The sequence below is a fragment of the Hydractinia symbiolongicarpus genome, chromosome 14 (assembly GCF_029227915.1).
Source record: "Hydractinia symbiolongicarpus strain clone_291-10 chromosome 14, HSymV2.1, whole genome shotgun sequence".
NCBI classification, from domain to species: domain Eukaryota; kingdom Metazoa; phylum Cnidaria; class Hydrozoa; order Anthoathecata; family Hydractiniidae; genus Hydractinia; species Hydractinia symbiolongicarpus.
The window spans coordinates 13,569,276-13,592,088 of record NC_079888.1 but is presented as its reverse complement, the minus strand read 5'-3'; the positions used below and the strand labels follow the sequence as shown (position 1 = coordinate 13,592,088).

Sequence of the window (22,813 nt, the reverse complement as noted above, 5' to 3'; positions counted from 1 at the left end):
TAAAAGAAAAAGCGTGTACGCAATAACTCGGAAAATGGTAATAATAAGAACATGCTAACAAATCATTTCAGTCCGAAAAGGGACGAAATTTAAGATTTTTTAACCTGATTTTTATCATCCTTTTAAACAAATGTGTAAATACGGCGCGTGTGGTTAAACTAAGCCTGCCCAAAACTACGTGATTCTTAAAATTTTGTCAGTTTACAATTTCATTTTAACTTTATACCCAACATCATTGTTTTAAGGTAAGCCTGGTTTAGACTGAAGACTGATTCACACTTACTTGCTGTGCTGCGTCTGCGTTGCGTCTGCGTCAATCTTGCGCACTGTGTGAACATGAATGAAGTAAGTGGTGAAAGATTGACGCAACGACGCAAGAATATCAAAAAATTTTATATCTTGCGTCGCTGCGTTGCTCTTGCTTCACTCTTGCGGCATATTTTTATAATGTGAACACAAAAACGTAATAGTGCTGCAAGAGTGCTGCAAGATTGATGCAACGACGCAAGATTTTTAAAAGTTTTGATATTCTTTTGAGCTCTTGTGTCCATCTTGCGGCACTCTTGAGGCGCTATTTTTAAAACTGTTCACACTGTACGCAACATTGTGCAACCGCAACGTGGTCGCAACGCAACTGCAATTCAGTCTGAACTAGGCTTTAATGTGTAAAATTTTCACCTTATAATCCGACATGAAAAAGTTCTCTTTGAGGGGTGGCATTATCGTTTACAGGCCAAAGAAGGCCAACCTTGTCCCCTGGGCTCTTTATCTCCTGCTGACAATCTCGCGGACATAACTGGTACTGATAGACCTGGTTTTAAGCAGATTAGTACAAAAACTTAAAAACCTGCTGTATAAATCCAAAAGGTTTAGTTTGAGGATTTTAAATATTACATTTTATCCATTTTTTAAAAAAATTCTGAAAAAGCTGTGGCACATCAAAGAAATTAAATTCGGAAAAGGAAAAGGTGCATTTATTTAGGTTGTCCCTGTGGATAGCGTGAGATAATATTCCGTGAGTGAATATGAGGTTTGTTTTGTAAAAATGTGAGTTGCAATGTACAGTTTTCATAATAAGACCACACAAATACTACTTGTCAAATGGCGGATAGTACCAAGTTAGAAAACCAGTCCTTGGGGAAGAGGTATTGTCTGACTTTGTTAATAGGTTTTGTTTGGTTGATGTAACTTTAGGTTTTCAATGGCCGATTGCGTAAGTTTAGGTGAGCCAACGGGTTCGTGTAGTGGATCAAACTAGCGGTCGTTAGCTGTTTTTACGTTTCGAATTAGTGGCCCCCAGTGGAAACAATCCACTAACTATAGGTTTTTGTGATTTTCTGGGCTAGCCACTTTAAATATTTATTATTATTGTTATTATTATTATTAATTTAGGTAATTTTGAGTGTTTCTTGTTCTTTATTTATATTTTATATTACTCATTTTAAGTGTCTTGTTTCATCCTCATATCAAAGAACGCCATGGACCCCTAGAACAAGGTTGCATGAGCTTTAAGGTTAGGTGCTATGGCACACTAAGCCTATTCTAACACTTTGACCAGTAAGTTTTTTTGCTTTGTGTTTTTAGTCACGTAGTTGTGATGATCAACGCTGCGGATAAGAAAACATTTTGAATCAAAAAGGCTTGTTGAGTCAAACTAAACAATAAAAACTCTCTTGGAGTCTTTTTACTAAAACTTATCTTCATTGCTACAAAACAAGAAGTAAGGAACCGCTTGTGTTCCAAGAGCTTTAGTTAAAATTAAAGCTATTACCTTCTTATGAGTTTGTTTTGGACATGTTAAATTTCTTTTGTTCTTGTTTTTCTTTTGTTGTTTTTTTTATTTGTTTTATGATACTTCGCCTTATTTTGTTATAATTGTATAATTTAGCAGTAAGAAACAATCAACAGCTATGCACATGGAACTTTTACCTATTGTTTATCTTATTAAAATAACAATACCTGTGTAAGTCATCTAACTGAGTGGTTCCTCTCAAAGGCGTCTACTTGTCACTAAACTATCTGCTAAGACTCTTTACACTTTCTTTTTCTGATACTGCTTGTTGTTACTTGTTATTTGTTTTGTGTTATATACTTGTTTTTTATGTCCAGTTTATGTCAATGTGGATTATGATTTAGATCAGTCTGTAATAAGCAAATTGCTATATTCTGTGATGTGTGTAATTGTTGGGTTCATGCAAAATGCATTAATATAAAAATAACAGAATATAGAGAACTTCAACAGAATGATGGTACCTGTAGTTGCAAGAAATGTATCGAAGAAAGCATTCCCTACATGAGTCTTAATAATGAACTATTAGAATTAACAAATCAAGGTAAGAACATAAATATTAACATCATTTCTGGTATTGTAATTCGTGAAATTAAATATTACAAAGATCAATAGAAAAAATTTCCTAAGCAGACGAATCTGATATTGTTAAAAATGAATGTCTATATTATACTCTAAGAGAGATTAATAAAATAAAACAATTTGAGAGTGGACTGTCAATTTTTCATATCAATATATCATCACTGGGACTACATTTTGATGAATTGCACACTGTGCTATTTACTTGCAACGTAAAATTCGAGTTCTTAGGTATAAGTGAGACTGGTTTGAACAATAACTCAACCACTCCTACTCAACTGCAGGGATACCAAAGTGTTGACTGTAATGCTGAATCAAAAAAGGTGGCACCAGGTTATACATTTCTGATAAATATAGCCCTAAGCCTAGGCAAGACCTACAGCTGTATAAACCAAAAGAGATAGAATCCATTTTTGTAGAAGTTCCAATATTAAAAAAGAAAAATCTTATTATGGGTTGCATCTATAAACACCCTAACATGTTGATCGAAGAATTTGATAGCCTGCTCTCAGAAACCCTAGATAAAATCTAACTGAAGGTAAAAACTTAATTCTCACATATTAACCTTATGAATTTTGATGTTGACAATGCTACTTGTGATTTTATTGATATGATCACATCTTATGGGGTATTTCCAACAATATTAAGACCAACAATGATAATTATTAAAACCACTAACCTTTTGTCTTCTATAAGACTTTCTAATATTCTTCTTCCTCAGTAATCTTTTGTTCTGATAGTCTATAATCTTTTTGATGGAATCCAACAGCTTCTCTTGCTTTCTAATATTCTTTCTTGCTCAATAATACTTTCATCCAATACTCATATGCAATCTTTCTTGTATAACCCAACACCTTCTTAGCTATATTTACGGGGTCAGTGATATTGTCTTACTCTTTGTTCTATATGACAATAAATACATGTTTACCACCTTCCTCTCTTTTCTTTTTCTTTCTTTTGTCAGTTTGATGAACTTTTAGTTCAACCAAATTTATTAACAGAATTGAATGGATATCCATATGCAGCTATATCCGAGTTAACAACAACAAAAGTCATTTGACACATAAACAAAACAGCAACTTTAACCAATCCATATTGTGGCCAGTTTAACGAAATCAACTCCAAAATGGTTAGTATTAACAAAATAACAAAAATGTTTAAACTATGTACACATCTCTCCTCAGATCTCCTCTATTTTTCTTTTTCTTGTTTGAGTACACCAGTTGCCAACGTAAAAAGAAGATTCTTACAACTAGCTCCTCGTTTGGTAAGACAATCAGCGATTTGCTGTTCTTTTGAAACCCATGTTATTTGATTCACTTCTTTATTTCGAATCATTTCTTTCAAAATAGCCAAATCTACTCTTAAGCGATTGTCCAAAACTTGTTTTGTGGAATGTACAGCATCGTAAAGTGTTTTACTATCTGTTAAACATTGAATTGATGGTGCAATATTGAAAATTTCTTGGAATAAACATCGAATCCAATATCCTTTGCCAGCAGCATCGATTAATTGCATGGTCTCTGCAGAAAGGGTACTATTCACTACTCTTTTCAATTTTCTTGACTGCCACGAAATGAGGGATAGTGATTGATTTAGTTATGTTTCCAACTGCCTTGAATTTCAATTCCACAGGTTCACACTTAGCTCTTTGTAACACTTTGTTGGCTCTTCGCATATCTGAAACAGTGGCATCTTTGATGTTACCCATTGGTTCACAGCAATCAAAAAGAATGTCTGGACGTGTCTGTGTAGCCAACCAATTTAATTGTCCAATCAATACTCTCAAATCATATTTTTGTTTCTTATTCAACAATTCATCTTTATCTTTGTGTTTATCAATGGGGAGTACTGTAATCTTCTGTAAATATGAATCTTGTGATACAATAACGCTATCTTTTCTTTTCATTAAGTCTAATCCCAAATATTGAAACGCTATGTTGTGCACTGTCCCAATTTTAAAGGTCTGATGCAATGGCAATATCACATTGTTTAAAAAACGTTTGGTACCACCCCAACAAAAATCATCTACATGGGTTGTCATAATTTCATGTAGACGCCCATCTTTTCGATAGTAGAACAATCCTGCATCAAATTTACTTACTGCAACACCAAGCTTTAACAGTTCCTCCTTTACTCTGAAATACCATGTTCTAGATGCATCTGCAAGGCCATAGACTGTGTTATTCAATTTCCAGACATATCCATCTTTCTGGAACTCTTTAGGTGGTTTAAGGTATATATCTCTTTCAATGGGGTTTCCTTTCAAAAAGGCAGCTTTAATGTCAATAGAGTTACAGTCCCATTCTTTACAAGCTAAAATTGACAACATTAAACGTAACGATTTCTTTGTGCAAGTTGGAGAGTCTGTCTGAATTGGTTTTTCAAACTCCTCAAAACCTCGTGCCACTAATCTAGCTTTCACAATTCTTTGTCCATCAACATTCTTCTCTGTCAGAATCCATCTGGTGCTAATGCAACTTTGCTTTTTATCTTCCACTTCATCAAAAACTTTATTTTCGATCCAGTTGTTCAATTCCTTCTCCTTGGCAGACTTAATCTCATTTTCATTGGCTTTATTCAAGCATATCAAAGCCTCTTGTGATACCTTTTCAGCAAAATCCCACTCTTCAACCTTTGTCCAGTCTAAATTCTCAACATTCCCAACTTCATCAACAATATTCAGCCAATTCCTATACTTTCCACTTGCTTTCCCAGCTCTTGAGTGCACAGTTCCTGTTTTCCAACCAACTTTTGTTTTGTATTTCACTTTATCTTTAATGTTTGGCATAATATTCTTTGCTTTCACATTTGTCTTTAATAAATTGTTATTCTCAAATGAATTATCCATACCTGTATCATTATTAACGTCGTTGTTAGTAATTGATGCTTCACTACTTAATTCCTCATCTTCCAATATTTCCTTTCCAGTTTCCTGTTTGTCTTCATGGTCAATTTCCACTTCTACATGTGCTTCTAACTTTTCTTCTTTTAATCGTAGTCTGCATGGATGCATTCTAACATATGTTGATCCATGCTTCACTAGAACTTGCTGACTTTCTTGTCCTATCACAGTAGCAGGACCCTTCCAAGTATCATCAGATCTCTGTTTATAATATACTTTATCTCCTGTTACATACTTCACACCTGTTTAAGGTCTTACATTATGTTTCAAGGCTCTTCTGAGCTTTTCAGAGGATTCAGATTTTATAAAGGCTTCTCTTGCAGCATGCAATGCGTTCAAGTTATCAGCAACTACTTGACTACTCGTCCTTCCTTCTAGAGCGGGTGGATCATTCATTTCTATAACTGGAAAATTGGGATTGCTGCCAAACACTAGTTGGTTCGGTGAAAGGCCATGTACGTTTTTTAAGGAATTCTTTGCAGCAACAGCCTAAGCCACAGCTGTTTCTAATGAATAATTAAGCTTGTCCATCATTTTACAAACTGTATTGCCAAGTGTGGAATTATGTCGCTCAACAAGTCCATTACTCCATGGGCTCTCAGCAGCTGTTTTAACAATATTGATGTTTAAATTCTCACACATGCTACAGTAATCCTCATTATCAAATTCCCCACCATTATCCACTAAAAACTTTTTAGCAGACCCAAATATGGAAATCCAGACCTTAAAAATTGAGTTAATGATAATTTCTTTCCTTTTACTTGAATAACACAGGATGCACTAAATCTGGTGAAGTGATCAACAAGATGTAACAACCAAATTTTATCACCATGCGTTGTTTCAAATCCATGCCAACGCATTTATTAAATACTGTTGCATGTGGTAACCAAACAATTGGTCTTGGTTGATTTCTTCTGTACTTGATGCATGTATCACAACTATCTGAAACTTCAGCAATCATTTTTAAAAGATCTGGGTCAGTTACATCAGCATTTCTCAAAAGCTGCTGAAGCTTGTCCTTTGATGGATGCGCAAACTGTTTATGCAATTTCAGGGCCACTTTTTCTTTTTCTTGAGTATCATCCAAATTATTCATTATCAGACATACTTGAGCAGAAGTCTTTTCAATTTCGCTACCCTCTTTGTTAATGAAAATACAATAATGTCCGGTGGAACTAAATTGGATCTGGTGTTCTTGTCCCAGAATTTCAACCTTGTCATTTTCATAATCAATAAAAACTTTTGCATTCTTCATTGCTTGCTTACTAAATAGTAATGGTAAGTCCTTGTCTATAACTTCTGTTGTTATGCTAACATATTTTCCACTAAGCCAAGCAGGGATGGTGACACGTTTTGATGCTTTGATTTCTTTACCATCTCCGAATTTAAATACTGTTGATGATGGCTCTTCTTTGTTGATGAAGCATCCTCAACTGAAAGACTTTCCACGTAATAGTTTAACCAATTCTGCCCACAAACTGTTTTAGTGCAACCAGAATCCAATACTGCCATGGTAAATGTCTAACCAACGAGAATTTCCATTATTTCCTCGTATAAAATTGAAGTTTAATCTCATCACTCTTACTTTTAGCTTTATCTGGACACTCCCTAACAAAATGGTAAATACTTCCACAGATGTAACATCTTGGACGATCACCCGATCTTCTATTCTCCTCTCTGTCATTTCGATTTCCACTGCTTCTACGATAATCCTTTAACCTATACTCTTGTGTTTCTCGTGGCCCATGATATCCCTGACCCCGTCTGTTCCACCCTCTGTCCGCATACCGTGAGTGAGGAACCTTGCTGTGTGAAGCACCATGAAATGTCTCGCTGGAAGTACTATCACCCGAAACCTCATTAATTTGAACCGCCACATCATCATCTTCTTTTGAATTTGAAGATTCATTAAATACCTTCTTAACTTGATCAACCATCAAGTTATACTTTAAATCTGGAATTGTTGCTCGAACAATTTCTTTCTGTTGCGTAGAAAGGTTAGCACTATTTAAATATCGATAAGCTGTAACAGCATCTGGTAAATCAATATCATACTTTTTCAAATTATAGTAAAGGTCTTCAAACTCAATGGTATAATCCTGTAACGACATGTCTTTCTTCCTTTTAAATCGCCCAAATTTTTCATATGCTTTATATGCACGATGCTTTACATCTTTAAGAAATATCTTGTCCAATTTGTCCGTAAGTTTTGTAATACCATCTTCAGTTTTTAAATCTCGAATGTCAAGTTGTAAGGCAGTCTTTTTAGCCTTACCATCTAATGAAGCAAATACAGCTAAAGCTTTCTTCTCATCAGCTAAATCTGTCAGTGCTTGTCACACTTCTAACTCCTTTTTCCAATCAATATAATTGGACCCATCTTTTAACACAGGTGGATTTTTGTTGAGGTCATAATATAGATCGTTCCAATTCTGCTACCATTGATAATTATTACAACCACTAACCTTTTGTTTCTATAAGACTTTCTAATATTCTTCCTCAGTAATCTTTTGTTCTGATAATCTTTTTGATAATAATCTTTTTGATGGAATCCAACAGCTTCTCTTGCTTTCTAATATTCTTCTTTGCTCAATAATACTTTCATCCAATACTCATATGCAATCTTTCTTGTATAACCCAACACCTTCTTAGCTATATTTACGGGGTCAGTGATATTGTCTTACTCTTTGTTCTATATGACAATAAATACATGTAGTTAACAAACAAGACTTAATATATTTACGAATCTAATACAAGCGCCACTAACTTCTGCAAATCTAATGTTGTCGATATCAGACCATCTGCCCAGTTTAGTCTTTTTAACCTAGATACAATGTCCCATACTCCATGCAAAGTGAAATACACAAGAAATTTTAAAAATTGCTAGGCACACTTTTTAACTAGAAATTGGTTCAAAAATTTGGGACAATCTCATTTGTCTCAACAGCTCTGATCCAGAACTATGTACATCGCTACTAATAAAGCACGTAAATCAACTAATTGACAAACATGCTCCCTTAGTTAAAAAAAACCAAAACAGATAAGACGTATAAATTGGGTTACCCATGGATTACTAGTTTCAGTAAATAATAAAAACAAATTCTATGTTAAATATGTATAGGAAAAAAACCTGACCAGAAAAAAGAAATTCCATGAAAATTTTAAAAGCTATAGGAACACTTTAAATAAACTACTCTGTAATAGTAAAGAGATTTATTTCAAAAACGTTTTTACTGAGCACAAAAACAACTTAAAAAAATCCTGGACAGGTATCAAGTCCTTAATTAATATTAAATCTGGTCATGATAATGCACCTAATTTACTACTAAAAGATGGGGAAATAGTGTTTGAACCTTTAGACCTTGCGAACCTCTTTAAAAACTACTTTGCCAGTAGCCAGTAAAATAGCCAGTTTATAAACAAAAAGGGGCGATAGAAATGATTTTTAAGATCGTATTTTAAAAGCTTAAGAACGAAATGCGGCGATAGAAATGTTTTTAAGATCAAATTTTAAAAGTTTTTATAAACGAAAAGCGATGATAGAAATGTTTTTTTAGATCGAATTTTAAAAGCTTAAGAACAAAATGCGGCGATAGAAATGCTTTTTTAGATTGAATTTTAGAATTTTTTATAAACGAAATGTGGTGATAGAAATGCTTTTTAGATCGAAGTTAAAAAGTTTATAAAAAAAATGCGGCAATGGAAATGTTTTTTTAGATCGAATTTTAAAAGTTTTTATAAACGAAAAGCGAAGATAGAAATGTTTTTTTAGATCGAATTTTAAAGGTTTGAGAACAAAATGGGGCGATAGAAATGCTTTTTTAGATCGAAGTTAAAAAGTTTATAAATGAAATGCGGCGATAGAAATGGTTTTTAAGATCGCATTTTAAAAGTTTAATAACGAAAGAACGGCAATAGAAACGTTTTTTTAGATCGCATTTTAAATGTTTAAGAACGAAAAGCGGTGACAAAAAAAGCTTGTTAGAGATCACATTTTCAAAGTTTAAGAACGAAAAGTAGCGTTAGAAAAAAAAATGCGTTGAAAAAGTAATGCGCTAGAATTACTTTAATAAATATGAAAGTTAAAAATTTTCTTATAATATACACTTATTTAAAATAAAAGAAAGATAAATCAGAGATGTGTTTGAAATAAAAAAAACTTTCTCTCTGTTCTCATTAAAAAAACTTTCTCTTTATTCGCATTATCACCTACCTTCGCGATACATCGAGACGGATTTTGTCACGATACTAGATTCTCAATAGATCGCAACAATTTATTTTAATTGTTTCTTATTATTATAAACGCAGTACATTGCGTATCGAGGGAGTCCACGCACGTTGCAAGCTCGATATGTTAAACAACCTTTTTCCAGTACTGTATCATCATCATCATCATCATTCTCAGCTTAACGACCGTTTTCCATGCTAGCATGGGTTGGACGGGGTATATTAATGACCCTCTTCCAATCTGATCTAGACTGTGTTAGATCTAAACCCAACTTCCTCTGTATCAAGTCTGTCCTGATAACCTCCTGCCAAGTCTTCCTCCGTCTGCCTCTGGGCTTTGCCCCAGGAACTATCAAGTCTCTACAATTTCTTACCCAATTATCCTCCTCCATTTTTTCCAAGTGCCCCAGCCAATTCAGTCTTCTTATCTGGATAAGATCTTTAATTCTACGGATACTTAGCCTGCTTCTTAGCTCATCTGAACTCTTTCTGTCTCTCAGACTGGCGTTACGCATCCACCTAACCATTCTCATATCATTCCTTTCTAAACGGTCAAGATCTTCCTACTTCACTGCCCATGTCTCACTACCGTACAACATAACACTTCTTACACAGGCCTCATACAACCTACCTTTTAACTCAATTGACAAGACTCTGCTAGTCAACAAAGGAAGTAACTCTGAACTTTTTCCAAGCAGAACCTATCCTGCAAGTAACACTTCTTTCAACACCCCTTCACTGCCCAACATATCACCTAAGTAACAGAAGTTCCCAACTATCTCTAACGAGCCACTGTTGTACATCATTGAAGCTGGAAATACTTCATTCTCTATAATCTCACCCTTGCAACACTTGCATACAAACTGAATATCAACTCTTAACCTTCCAATAATAATGCACTTCTTATGTACCCAATGCTTCCAAGTCTGACAAAAAATTGAGTTACTACCAACCCCTTTCCTGCAAACTCCACAAGGCCACTTTCCAACTACAAGGTCACACTTGGCTGCAATGCTACTAATCATGACTTTAGACTTAGCTGTGTTCACCCTTAGCCCTTTCTCTTCTAGTCCTTTCTTCCACTTCTCAAACTTTTTAACTAATGCTTCCATCGACTCTGCTTTGAGAACCAAATCATCTGCATACAATAACAACCTGTTCTGAACTCCATCGACAGCGCTTCTAAGACTAGAAAAAACAACAAAGGACTAAGTACAGAACCCTGGTGTACACCAACATTTACACTAAATTCATCACTAAGTGAATCGTTAATCCTGACACAACTTCTAGCATTGCTGTACATAGACTGTACCATCGTTACTAGCCAGTCATCCACACCTAATTTTCTCATAGCCCACTAAATAACTTTACGTGGCACTCTATCAAAAGCTTTCTCTAAATCTACAAAAAAGAGATTCTTTCTCTTTCCTAAATACTTTTCCTGAAGGTGTTTGAGTAAAATTATTGCATCTGTAGTGCCACGCCCTGGAACAAAACCAAATTGCATCTTATCTATATCAATTCTTTCCCTAAGTAACTTATCAATCACTCTTTCAATAACTTTCATTACTTGATCAACCAACTTCAAACCTCTATAGTTACCTTTTTCTAATGCATCACCCTTGCTGTTGAAACAATTCAATATTACACTTAACTGCCACTCACTCGGAATATCATCATCCTTTATAATCTGATTAGCAAGACTTGTAATAAGCTCAACTCCAATATATCCAGATGCTTTTACTATCTCTGCAACAATACCTGATACTCCTGTAGCCTTTTTAATCTTCAATTTCCTAATAGCCTCCACTACCCATTCTGTCTTGATCTGCATAGCTGTCCTTTCTACAACATCATCATCAGACAAATTATCCTATCAAACTCAGTGTTAGGCAACCTCTGATAATAATTCTTAAAAGCTGACCTTTTCTCCTGCCCTGTGCTGGCCAAAACACCTTCATCATTACGTATACACTTCTCACCTACAACATCTTGATTAGTCTTCTTCATTTGCTTTGCTATCTTGAATACCTCATTGCGCTGGTCTTCCCTTCTTAACACATCTTCAAATCTTTTTCTCTCTGCTTCTAATTTTGCCTTATACACTGCTGTACGAGCACGACGCTTAGCTTCTAAGTAAATATTTTTACTACCACCTGACTTCCACTCTTTCCAAAGTTTCCTCTTTTCCTTTATACACTGGTCAACCTCATTATTCCACCACCAGGTCTGTCTATGTCTAGCTTATCAGAAGCTTCTAGAAGACAAGTCTTCAAAAGTAGTCCAAGTACTTTCAACAAAGACAGTTCTTCAAAAGTAGTCCAAGTACTTTCAACATTGTCACTATATCACACTGACCATTGCGGGCTAACTGCTGAACTGTTGCACTAAATTGTCTTGCTACAATATCTTCCTGCAGCTTCCAGACTTTATGATGGGGCCTGTACTTTCCCTTGACTTCTTTAACACTCTTCAAGATAATATCACAAACCAGCAACCTATACCAGCCACACACTCTCTCCCTGATATAACTTTCACGTCCTCCACCACTTTCTTGTCTGACTTTCTAACCATGAAGTAATCTGTCTGTGTCTTACAGCTATCTGACTCATGTTATCAGCCTATGTCTCTACTGAATGATGTGTTGCAAACCACCATGTCCGTTGCTATTCCAAACTCAAGTAATCTCTCCCCTTCCTTACTTCTGCTCCCAAATCCATAGCCTCCATGCACACCTCTATAACCTTCAGATGACTTCCCAACATGACCATTAAAGTCCCCGCCCACTATGACAAGTTCAGTGTCTCCAAACTTTGATGTGACTGCTATTAAATCATCATAAAACTTATCTTTATCTTCCTCACTGAGTCCACACTGTGGATCATAAACTGACAGAAAAGTGACAATCCTATTATTACTTTATCACTATAATATGACCATTAACACACATAACATCTATCACTTTTTCTACCCACTTCTCTGCAACAAATATGCCAACTGCTCCATATTCATCACTATTACCAATCCAAAAAAGCTTATACCTTGCCCTCCTACCTTCCACAAATCTCACTGAAGCTCCTTTCCACCTGACTTCCTGAACACAACATATATCAACAGATCTACGTTATAACATTTCAACTACTTCGCCTGCTCTACCTCTCAGAGTACCAACATTTACACTAGCCATCCTCAACCTAGTGTTATCTACCTTGTGATTTGATAGCTGGGTAATGATGATGGTCTGATGATGCTCTCACCTGACATCTGTCCTACCGTGCGCGACACCTTTACTTCTTAGAGTTCCAGCCCCATTTACGCAGTTTGTCTGATTAACTAGAGGACGTTCAACTCGTCTCTTGTCTCTTAAAGAATTGAAGGGTATCATTGTACCAATTCATGTTATCAAATATCAATAAAATATTTGAGCGGACTATCCATACCAGGCTTTATGACTTTCTAGAAACATATAAATTTTTCTATCCCCAACAAAAAAAAAAAACACGAACCAAGCATTAGTAAATTTAACTGAAAAAATTAGAGATGTGCTTGATAAAAACCAGTTCTCCTGTGGTGTCTTTAGACCTTCAAAAGGCCTTCAAAAGGCATTTGACACGGTCGACCACAAATACTTCGGTACAAACTTAACCATATGGGATTTGAGGAATTTTTAATGATCTGATAAATTCTTATCTAACAAAAAGGCTAGATCATGTAATTATACAAGGTAAAAAATCCACTGATGTTTTTTCTCAACATGGGGTATAATACCTCAGGGTTCTGTACTTGGCCCACTTTTGTTTTTAATATATATCAATGATCTACACACTGTCATTAAACACTCCTACGTGTTCCACTTTGCTGACGATACCAGCTTTTTAAACAATCACAAATCCCTTAAGAAAATTAATAAGCAGGTAAATAAAGATCTTAAAGACTTAAATACTTGGGTCAGGCCAAATAAAATAAGTCTAAATCATCAGAAAACACAAATCATATTATTTCGCTCAAAACACAAAACTTATAAGAAAAAATTGAATTTCAGACTTAAGGGACCGTCTCAAAATGTTCGTACATAGTTCATATAATTTGTATAAAAAACTTTGTATCGATTTATTAAATCTTTTGTATCATTTTATTTTTAATACGAACTTTTTCGTATCATCAAAATTAAAAGTTCGTATAAAGTTCGTATCATTTAAAATAAAGTTTGTATGTACTTCGTATCACTTTTAAAGACGTTTGTATCAAAATTTGCTTTTACGAATTTCGTTTATTGTAATTGGACTATTATCTACCGCATGATTTGTCGGCGCATCTCACGAACTTTAATAAATATCCACCAGTTATGAATAACCAGGGGTTTCATTCAGTTTTTCTTAGACGCATTCGAAAAATCTCTCAGCATGGTATGAGCATTTTTTAAATGTGGTACCAGTGGATTGTCACTTTTAAATGTTTCCACAGCTATGGGGAATCCACAATAGGTCTTATTATGCCAATATCGAGCACACAAATCGACAAGAACTTTCATCCACCCCTCAACGTCATTTTGATGTGGTGTTACGCCTTCAATATTGTCTGGCAGAGTTACTTTTGAGATTCTGTTAGTATTTTCGTTTGTCTGCTGTTCGCTGTAATATCCACATCAACTTTATTTTTATTGTCCACAGACAGCATAAGTGTGTTTTCTTTGCAAAGATCCCATTTTGTTAACTATGCGAACTTGACCGCAAGTGAAATGAAATTTGTCGTGTGTTTTTTTCTTTTGTATTTCTTTTTGGAGGAACACATGCGTCTATCAGACATTTGTAGTTTTTACTCGCTGTGTTTTTTTTCGGGGTGGAAGCATTAATCTGTGAATGGTGTGCCGACTAACACTTATACCTAAGGTTTTTTCAAAAAATATATACTTTGCAACAAATCAGTCTCCTCGTCGGAACTGGCTGTGTCATATATCCAATCGATATCGCTGTTGTAATTTTTAGACATGCTATGAAAGTAGCTAGTTTTAAAAAAAACTGTTTAATATAATTTAAATTCCATATTTTAAAAAGGAAATACAAATATTTGATATTAAATTTAAGTTTGAAACTATTAAAATAAATTGTATATTTTACTTCTTTTATTTCTGGTTTCGTATTGAAATAATTATGCGCAATTACGCCGGTACTTTTGAAGTTTGTTTTAAGTTCCTATAGCAATTTACTTCGTTAAAGTTTGGATCATTTCTTTTCCTATGTCAAAAAAACTTTGTTTAATTCTTTTGTTTTTGATTTTGTATTGAAATAATTACGCGCTATTACCCCGGTACTTTTGAAGTTCGTTTCAAAATCGTATAGCAATTTACTTCGTTCAAAGTTTGTATCATTTCATTTTGTATAATAAAAAAACTTCGTTTAAGTTCGTATCATGCATTAAAAAAGTTCGTATAAACTTTGTTTATATTTTTTATTTTAAATGAAGCACTTCGTATGACATTCGTTTCACGAAACGAAGTACTTCGTAGTGTTCGTATAATTATACGAAAAAAACGTACAAACATTTTGAGACGATCCCTAATGGACAACATATTCAACTTTCAAAATCTGTAAATTACTTGGGCGTAATACTTGATGAATTTTTATGTTTTAAAAGGCACTCGAAAATCTCAGGCTAAAGTTGGCAAGAGCTGCAGGTATGTTAGTGAAGATAAGACATTACGTTTCACGGAGGACTTTAATTCCAATATATCATGCTATATTTAACTCTCATCTTGAATATAGCATACAAATATGGGGCCAGTCACCAACCAAAATGAGTTAAAAAGTTATTGCCTTGCAAAATAAGGCCATAAAGATAATAAATTTCAAACCAAAACATGACCATCTGTCACCTATTTACTACGAATCTAAAATACTTAGAATAAATGACCTAATAAAATTAAGAAGAAACTGTACTTTCATTCTACCACATCTGAAGTTTTTGGTTCCAGCACCCTTCAATAAACTTTTTGTACCACTGCAAAATGCTCATAATTATAATACAAAAAAATTCTCCTTGAGACTACATACGCAAAGAACCAATACAATTTGGCATGGTACTTATTCCATCCAAAGTCAAGCAATTAAACATTGGAATGATATTTTGCCGAAGCTTAACCTCAATATAACCACATCTTCAAAAAACTACACAAGGAATAAATTTATTAACTATTTTTTATGTCAATATAATGTTTGAAATGTAAGCCTTAAATACATACATTGAATTAACATAAAAATGATAACTCTTTGACTGTTGCACCAAGCATTGTTCTACTGTGACTACGTTGTTGTGTATTTGTAACGTGTGTGACTCTATTTTTGTGCTATGTATTGTGTCTGTGACGTGCTGTGACTCTATTATCGTACTTTGTAAAGTATCTGTGACATGCTGTGACTCTATTATCGTACTTTTTAGTGTATTAGTAACGTGTTGTGGCAACCGTAATTTCGTTTCGTCCTTCTCATGTATCTCTTTCTTATTCCAGCCTTGCAGATTAATTGTGGCATAAGGAACATGGTATGGGAGCGTACTCTCATAATATGACCTACCCGAGTTTACAATCACGGTGACTATGAATTTCCTAGCAAATTTGCTATTCTCATAGCCTTCCTTCCTGAAAAACAATTAATTATGTACCTTGTACTGATATTTATGCATGTAATATCTAGAAAAAAATAAGTAATTTAACTAGACATATTGTAAAAAGTATATTTAAATATGTATACATGGTATTTTTAACACAGATGTACAAAGCTTGTTGTATAGGAGAAATATAACACTTACTTAGGAATTTATTTACATTTGCGAAACCAGATGGCAAACAGCACTAAGTTTCTTCCCTTGCTAATATTTGGCAACTTTACAACAAATACCTTGCGAACAAAGCAAAACAAGTATAAACAAGATGCAGGCGCTGCATAAACTCTATCATAATGCTGCATAATCTCTCTATTAAAAATGCACAACTATGAAACATCGACAATGCAACCCAATTCTACAATTTCTGCCAACAAAAAATACAGCCGATCATTCCTGGTACGTTCCTGGTTGAAACGTTTATGGTCTTAAACGGTTAAATTGTTAATTTTGACGTCACGATCATGTTCAGCATACTTTTCTTGTTAACCGAGCCACATTTTGTCGCAAATAAAGTAGTTTTAATTTTGGGGCTAATTTTGGCCTAAAATGACATTTAGGTGACAAAAAACAAAAATTTGAAGTAACTATCATGTGCAGCATACTTTATTCGTTAATTGAGCCAAATTTTGTCGAAAATAAAGTAGTTTTAATTTTTGGGCTAATTTTGGCCTAAAATGACATATAGGTGACAAGAAATCCATATTTTGATGTCACCATCATGTTCAGCATACTTTTTTTGTTAACTGTGTCAAATTTTGTCGAAAACAAATACCAATTTTGGTCTAAAACGTCATTTAGATGACTTTTAAGTACTTAGAGAGTTTAGGTACGAAGTTTAAATCTGTGACATTGCATTTGACCATTTGGGACATAGCCAGTTACGAGTTGGAAACCAATACTATCCTCGCAGGCGAGATAGTAAAAATTGTTTATCGTTATTAGTACAATACTTTGAGTTGATTTTCAATTCCTTTTTTTAAGTGGGAGGTAAATTTTAAATAGAGTAGGTCATTAGTGGAAACTCATTTGTTATTATCCTCACTGATTTGCTGTATTTAGGGGGGTGTTTTTCTTTTTTACTCTTTCATGTATGCAAACTTGACCTATTTTGGAATGCTAGGTAGACTTGCAGCTTAAACCGCCTTATTTTAAGTTTTTAAGTGATGTATCACTCCTGGTTGATTTAGTTCTTTTTTTACTGAAAAAGTGCTGATGTGGAATGCTATAGATGAGTGTTTCACATTTGACACTCATACAGGAACAGTTACCAGTAGCAAACAAGCAAGAGCAAATCTTTGTATTAGTTTAGCTTGCATTAGAAAAAACCATGTTCAGCAATTGTTTGCCAGCATGAAGTCAGATTATATATAAATAAATATAAGGTAACATGCATGCATTTCCCTTATCTGTGATTACATGTGGTAGAAATCTTTTTTTAATTTTTAGCTTGGTCACATCACCTTTAAAAAAATTAAAATTATCACCATGTGGTAGTTCCAATTCTGATACTGTATCATTGTATGATTATTCATCCAAACACAGTTGTACTGAAAATTGTAAATCCAAAAATGGTAAGAATTTGAAAACTTATTGTGTCATTACTAGGGCGTTAGCTAGCACCAAATAACATCAAATCATTTACCATTCACCTTTTTCTATTTAATAGTACCCATATTTTGTCTTAAATAAATATTGTGCTATGCATACACAAACCAAACAAATTATGGTCCTTGACTATTCCAGGAAATTAAAGTGTTAAGTGGTCTTTAATATAATGAATGTTAAAAAATTTACGACTTAATTTAAAACCTGTTATTAAACTATTATTTGTTAATTTTGTGATCAATAATATTGTTCCTCATCAATTTCCTGGAATGAGATATGAAGTTCTTATATTTTCCCAAATAAAAAATGAAACATATATATGTGTTTCTTTCAAAGATGATTATTTTTAAAACTCTGTTGTCTGTTCCACCTTGAAAACCTTAAAACATTTAATTGTGATATTGCTATTTAATTGTGTGTGTTGACAAATTAAAGTTATCTATCCAGTGAGAAATAATGCATATGAAAGAAGGATAAAAATCCATAAGATGTGTGCAAATCAGTTTCCTTTGTTTTTAATGCACATGTATCTTTATACCCAATAGAAAATGTAGAAGTCAGTTCAAACAATGATTCACCTACAAACGTTAGTCATGATCAAACAAAAGACAAGGAAAGAAGAATCCGCCCAAACTCATACAAGTACGTAGCTTGTTAACATGAAATTCCATTTGCCTATGTCAAGTTTAATTTCGTGCTGGCAATTATATTTCCCCATGTCAATATAAAAAAGTGTAACTCCAAAGTTCTCATCCTGGATTTTGGCTTTGGCATTCTCATCAGTTAATAAGATCTGCTTTCTTTTTTTCCTTTTTTCAATTTTAACCCTTTTACATAATTAGTTACAAAAGGTTAATTTCAGACTATATATCCATATTTTTTTTGTTATGAAACACTTGTCACGATTTTATAGCTATAATACTGTTATCTTTCAATAAAAATATTCATCATCAACAATTCCTTTTTATATTAAAATTAATTAGTTCTGCCAATTATAGTTTTAGTCTACGCGCTTGGGAAACTGTACATAAAGAAATGACATAATTATTAAAGAGAAATGTAATAATAATAAAGATGGTGCATAAAGTAACAATAAACCATAGCAGTTCACCCCAAGAGCTCTAACTTTTGACAAGCTTTGTAAATCATACAGCTTTAAAAAGGTGTGCAGAATTATTTTATTTTTTTAAATATTTTTTATTTTTGACAGTGGCTGGATGCAGCATGATTTAAAAATTAAACAAAACTGTTTCTATGTGCCTGAAGACCAATATTTGCAGGAAATACTAAAAGTTCGTATTGATAATCCAGTGATAAAAAATCCATCTGTTAGAACGGCTAAAAAGGGTTACTGCCACCTTAACTGAAGAAAATTCAAAGGATGGTGTTGATCATGATGCAGCTCTGTAGGAAGCAAAATCATTTTGGGTGGGGGACTACCGTCCTTAGCCTTAAAAGGTTAAATTTTTTTGCAAATTCAAAAGTATAGATGATGTAAAAGGAATGCAAATTAAGTATTATAAAATTGCTCTGGGAGCTGAGAGTAGTTTGTACAAAGTTCATTGTGGAGAGGTTTTGATTCCTAATTTGACTAGATAATGGTCCAAGGATTAGGATTTTAAACGAAATCTTTGCTAAATCAGAAATAAAATTTTGTGACATGGGGTAAAAATAAAGTGTTTAAAAGTTACAACTGATTGAATATTTTTCATATTTTGTACAATTACATCAACATCACAAATGTCTATGTTAGTATCTGCATAATTACAATATTCACAACATTGAAGTTGCCAGAGCTTGCATCTACAAACAAGGTCTCATGGGCATTTGTTGCAAGAAAAAAGAAATAGAAAATTATCTGAAAGAAAATCTTGCTCAGAAAAAATAATATGCTGGGATATGCCTTTGTCATTCAAATTATACTTCAACAAATGTTCTTGTTCATATTATGCCAGCATCTGATTGAGCATGATTTGTTTGTATACTGTACCAAATTTCTTTTCAATCCCGACACTTGATCACATTATGAAAATGACACATCTAGATTGTTTGTTTGTGAGTAATTCCCTACACATCTAAATTTTTTGTTTACTGGAAAATTCCCTTTATCAAAATATAGACTTTATCAATCAACTAAAACGTTTGCTCCATAATTAGGAATAATGATTGATATGATACATGAGATGTACTGTCTTTAAAAATCTCCAGAAGGGACAAAGATAGTCACTTATGTTTTTACCAATATCAGACCTGCCAGCTAGTAACAACTATTGAAACTTCTAATAGTGAAAATGTGTATAAACTGTGTATTAAAAAAATTATTTGACCCATGGTTTCAATAACAACTCGTATAATTAGGCTCCACTTATATTCTGCGTTTAAAAATGGCTGTTTCCATGGCAGCAAACTTTCAATCATTTTGCATACTTACAATAAGCTGATAGCACTAAGAAACAGCTATTTCCCAACCTTATCTCAAAAGAAAGAAGCACATGCTTGGCTGCAAAGCAATTTAGCCAAGAGACAAAGTGGGACAACAGACCTTGAAGAAAATTTAAATATTAAAATAAACATAATTTGCTAATATAACATAAAACTTCATCATTTTTATAATACATATCAGCAATCCTCCAGCACTCAGAGAATAAGCATGCAATGAATAATCAGTGTGTTACATAAATAATACATTTTAATTGTTTCTGTATAAAAATGCTTTTTGAGTTTAATGCATGGCCCCTACAGCAAGGAGTTCTTCATTATTCCTTTCATGAATGAGGCTAAAAAATACTTACATGGGTAGTAATCAATGCTCGATTAATTATTTAACTTTTTACAGCACCAGAAACGCAACTATTATAATGAGGGTTCACCAATGTAAAATTGATGCTAAAATTCGTTGCCAATTTTTATCACTTAGTGCTTTGTGAATTTTTATTTTAAAAGTTGGGAGTTATTTGCACATGGGTGTTGCTAAAAAGATAAGGGCATGTTAGCAAAACTGGAAAAATCTTATTTCTTGAAAAATTGAAGTTGGCCTTTATATTTTGATGAGGCTGTTTCATAAGGAACACAGTTAAATGTAGAAATAAGAGCAAAACTTCCATAAGTTTCATACGAGTCACATCATTAATGCATAAGTACTTGCCCACATAAATTAAGTAGAGCTGATGTAGAAGGATGAACATTGAAGGGAAATTTATATCTTAATTTATTATTATACTATTGTACTATGTTGTCTTGTGGTACTTTCACTATTTTGAAACAGGTGATAATTATTGTGTATTTTTTATGTAATTTTCTGTTTATTCTCTGTGGATTTTTATCTGCACGAAGTCAAATTATTGTTTCAGTGTTAATAATATCCAGTGCCCATTAGGATTCAAAAAACTCTCTACCTAAAGATTTTAAATGCAAATGCAAAGAAGATAAAGAAATCATTTTTGTCATCATTGAGAATGAACATTTTCTTAAAAGAACCAGTAAAGTCTGACCTTAGTTAGGTTGTTTTTAATTTTTCAGCATTTTATTAGCCTGTTTTGTTCTTTTTTTTTCTTATAGTATGAACACAATATCTTAAATTAGCCTCATTTTGTTCTTATTTAAGTTTTTGAACCTACCAAGTACAGGTCCTATAAATTGACCTGTGTCCGTACGTTACCAGATTTGTTAAGAATTTGATTATTAGTATTAGTATCCTGATTTTTTTGCACAAAGATAGAGAACAATAGACCCCTGAATGTGTCGAATTCAGGTTTTTTAGAAAAAATCTTATTGGGTCAAAAATGGCAGATTTATGCAACCTGTCCAATTGTTAACAACATTTCTTAGGATTGGATAATCAGGGTTTTTTTGATTTTTCCGACAGTGACAGGGAAAAATAGACCCTGGAATGTGACAATGTTAGTTTCTTTTCAAAATATTACCACTTATCTGTTCAGTCATCGTCATTGAATAACATAAATATTATCATGTCATGAACAAGCGAGTTTATTCTAGGCTACGTTTTATTCAAAGTTAGTTTCATTAAAAAAAATCTTATTAGCTCAAAAATTGCAGAATTTATGTGCAAAATGAACAGGTCCTAAAATATGGTTTTTGGGACATTTCTCAAGGTTAGATCATTAGTTTATTCTGATTTTTTGCACAAGGATATGGAACAATTGACTCTTAAATGTGACCAAGTCAGTTTTTTGACAATTTTGTTTTTTGCCCAATAATGCCGATTCTTGGGTAAAATGAGTCAAAATTTTTAAAAATACAGATTTTCAAACTTTTCTGAAGATTGGATTATTAGTTATTTTCTGATTTTTTAAATCTAGGTAGGTCCTTGTTTTTTCTCAAATTTTAGTGAATGCTTATATACGAAAAATTTGTTTTTGTTGCTATTGGAGCTTCATGTTTATAAATAAGTAAGAAAATATGAATTTATTATTTTGCACTCATTATAGATAAGGAAAGAAACAGCCATATTTTTTGAGAAGATTTAGTCTAAGTTATTTTTCTGAAGTTAACCTTATTTTGTTCCTGTTTTTTAACAAATTCTGAGGCAATATTTTTTATAAAACAAGAAGGATGTAAAATAATGCTTAACTCTCTCTCTCTTTGAATAACTCTAAAATTAACGCAAAACTAAACATTTATTGTTGTGGAAATAAAATTTCTTAGAATATTTTTTGTTCAATTACAAAACTTATTTTTACATGGCTGTGATAAACAAATTTACTCTTTTTTTATTCCTTAGGGCTTATCATCGACAAATTGAGAAGAAAAGAAGAAACCGTATAAATAAGATGCTTGAAGATATTTCATCTTTAGTGCCTATCTGTCAAAGTATACCACACAAATTGGACAAACTTTCTGTTTTAGAATTAGCTGTGCAACAAGTGGAGATGCTAACTCGTAAGTCAGATCAAAGTATTTTCTTTCATTATGTTGTTTTCAAATTAGCGAGTTTTGATGGCTGACAAAGTATTTTTAGCTTTAATAATAATGTACATCAGTGGCATGTTAGTGATAAAATTCTGTTACTTATAGGTGATATGTTTGAT

General features: G+C 33.2%; 1 protein-coding gene across 3 annotated transcripts in view; it reads left to right on the top strand.

The window, feature by feature from the left end:
- The first annotated feature begins 872 nt into the window (after nt 1–872).
- LOC130626135 (basic helix-loop-helix ARNT-like protein 1) overlaps nt 873–22,813 on the top strand; it is a 31,166-nt gene continuing 9,225 nt past the window's right edge. For all 3 annotated transcript variants that reach the window (XM_057441239.1, XM_057441241.1, XM_057441240.1), the window contains exons 1-4: nt 873–1,145; nt 17,607–17,731; nt 18,311–18,407; nt 22,507–22,664. In XM_057441239.1, coding sequence (XP_057297222.1) covers nt 1,102–1,145; nt 17,607–17,731; nt 18,311–18,407; nt 22,507–22,664 — 424 coding nt within the window. In that variant the 5' untranslated portion in view covers nt 873–1,101. The remainder of the gene's footprint in view (nt 1,146–17,606; nt 17,732–18,310; nt 18,408–22,506; nt 22,665–22,813) is intronic.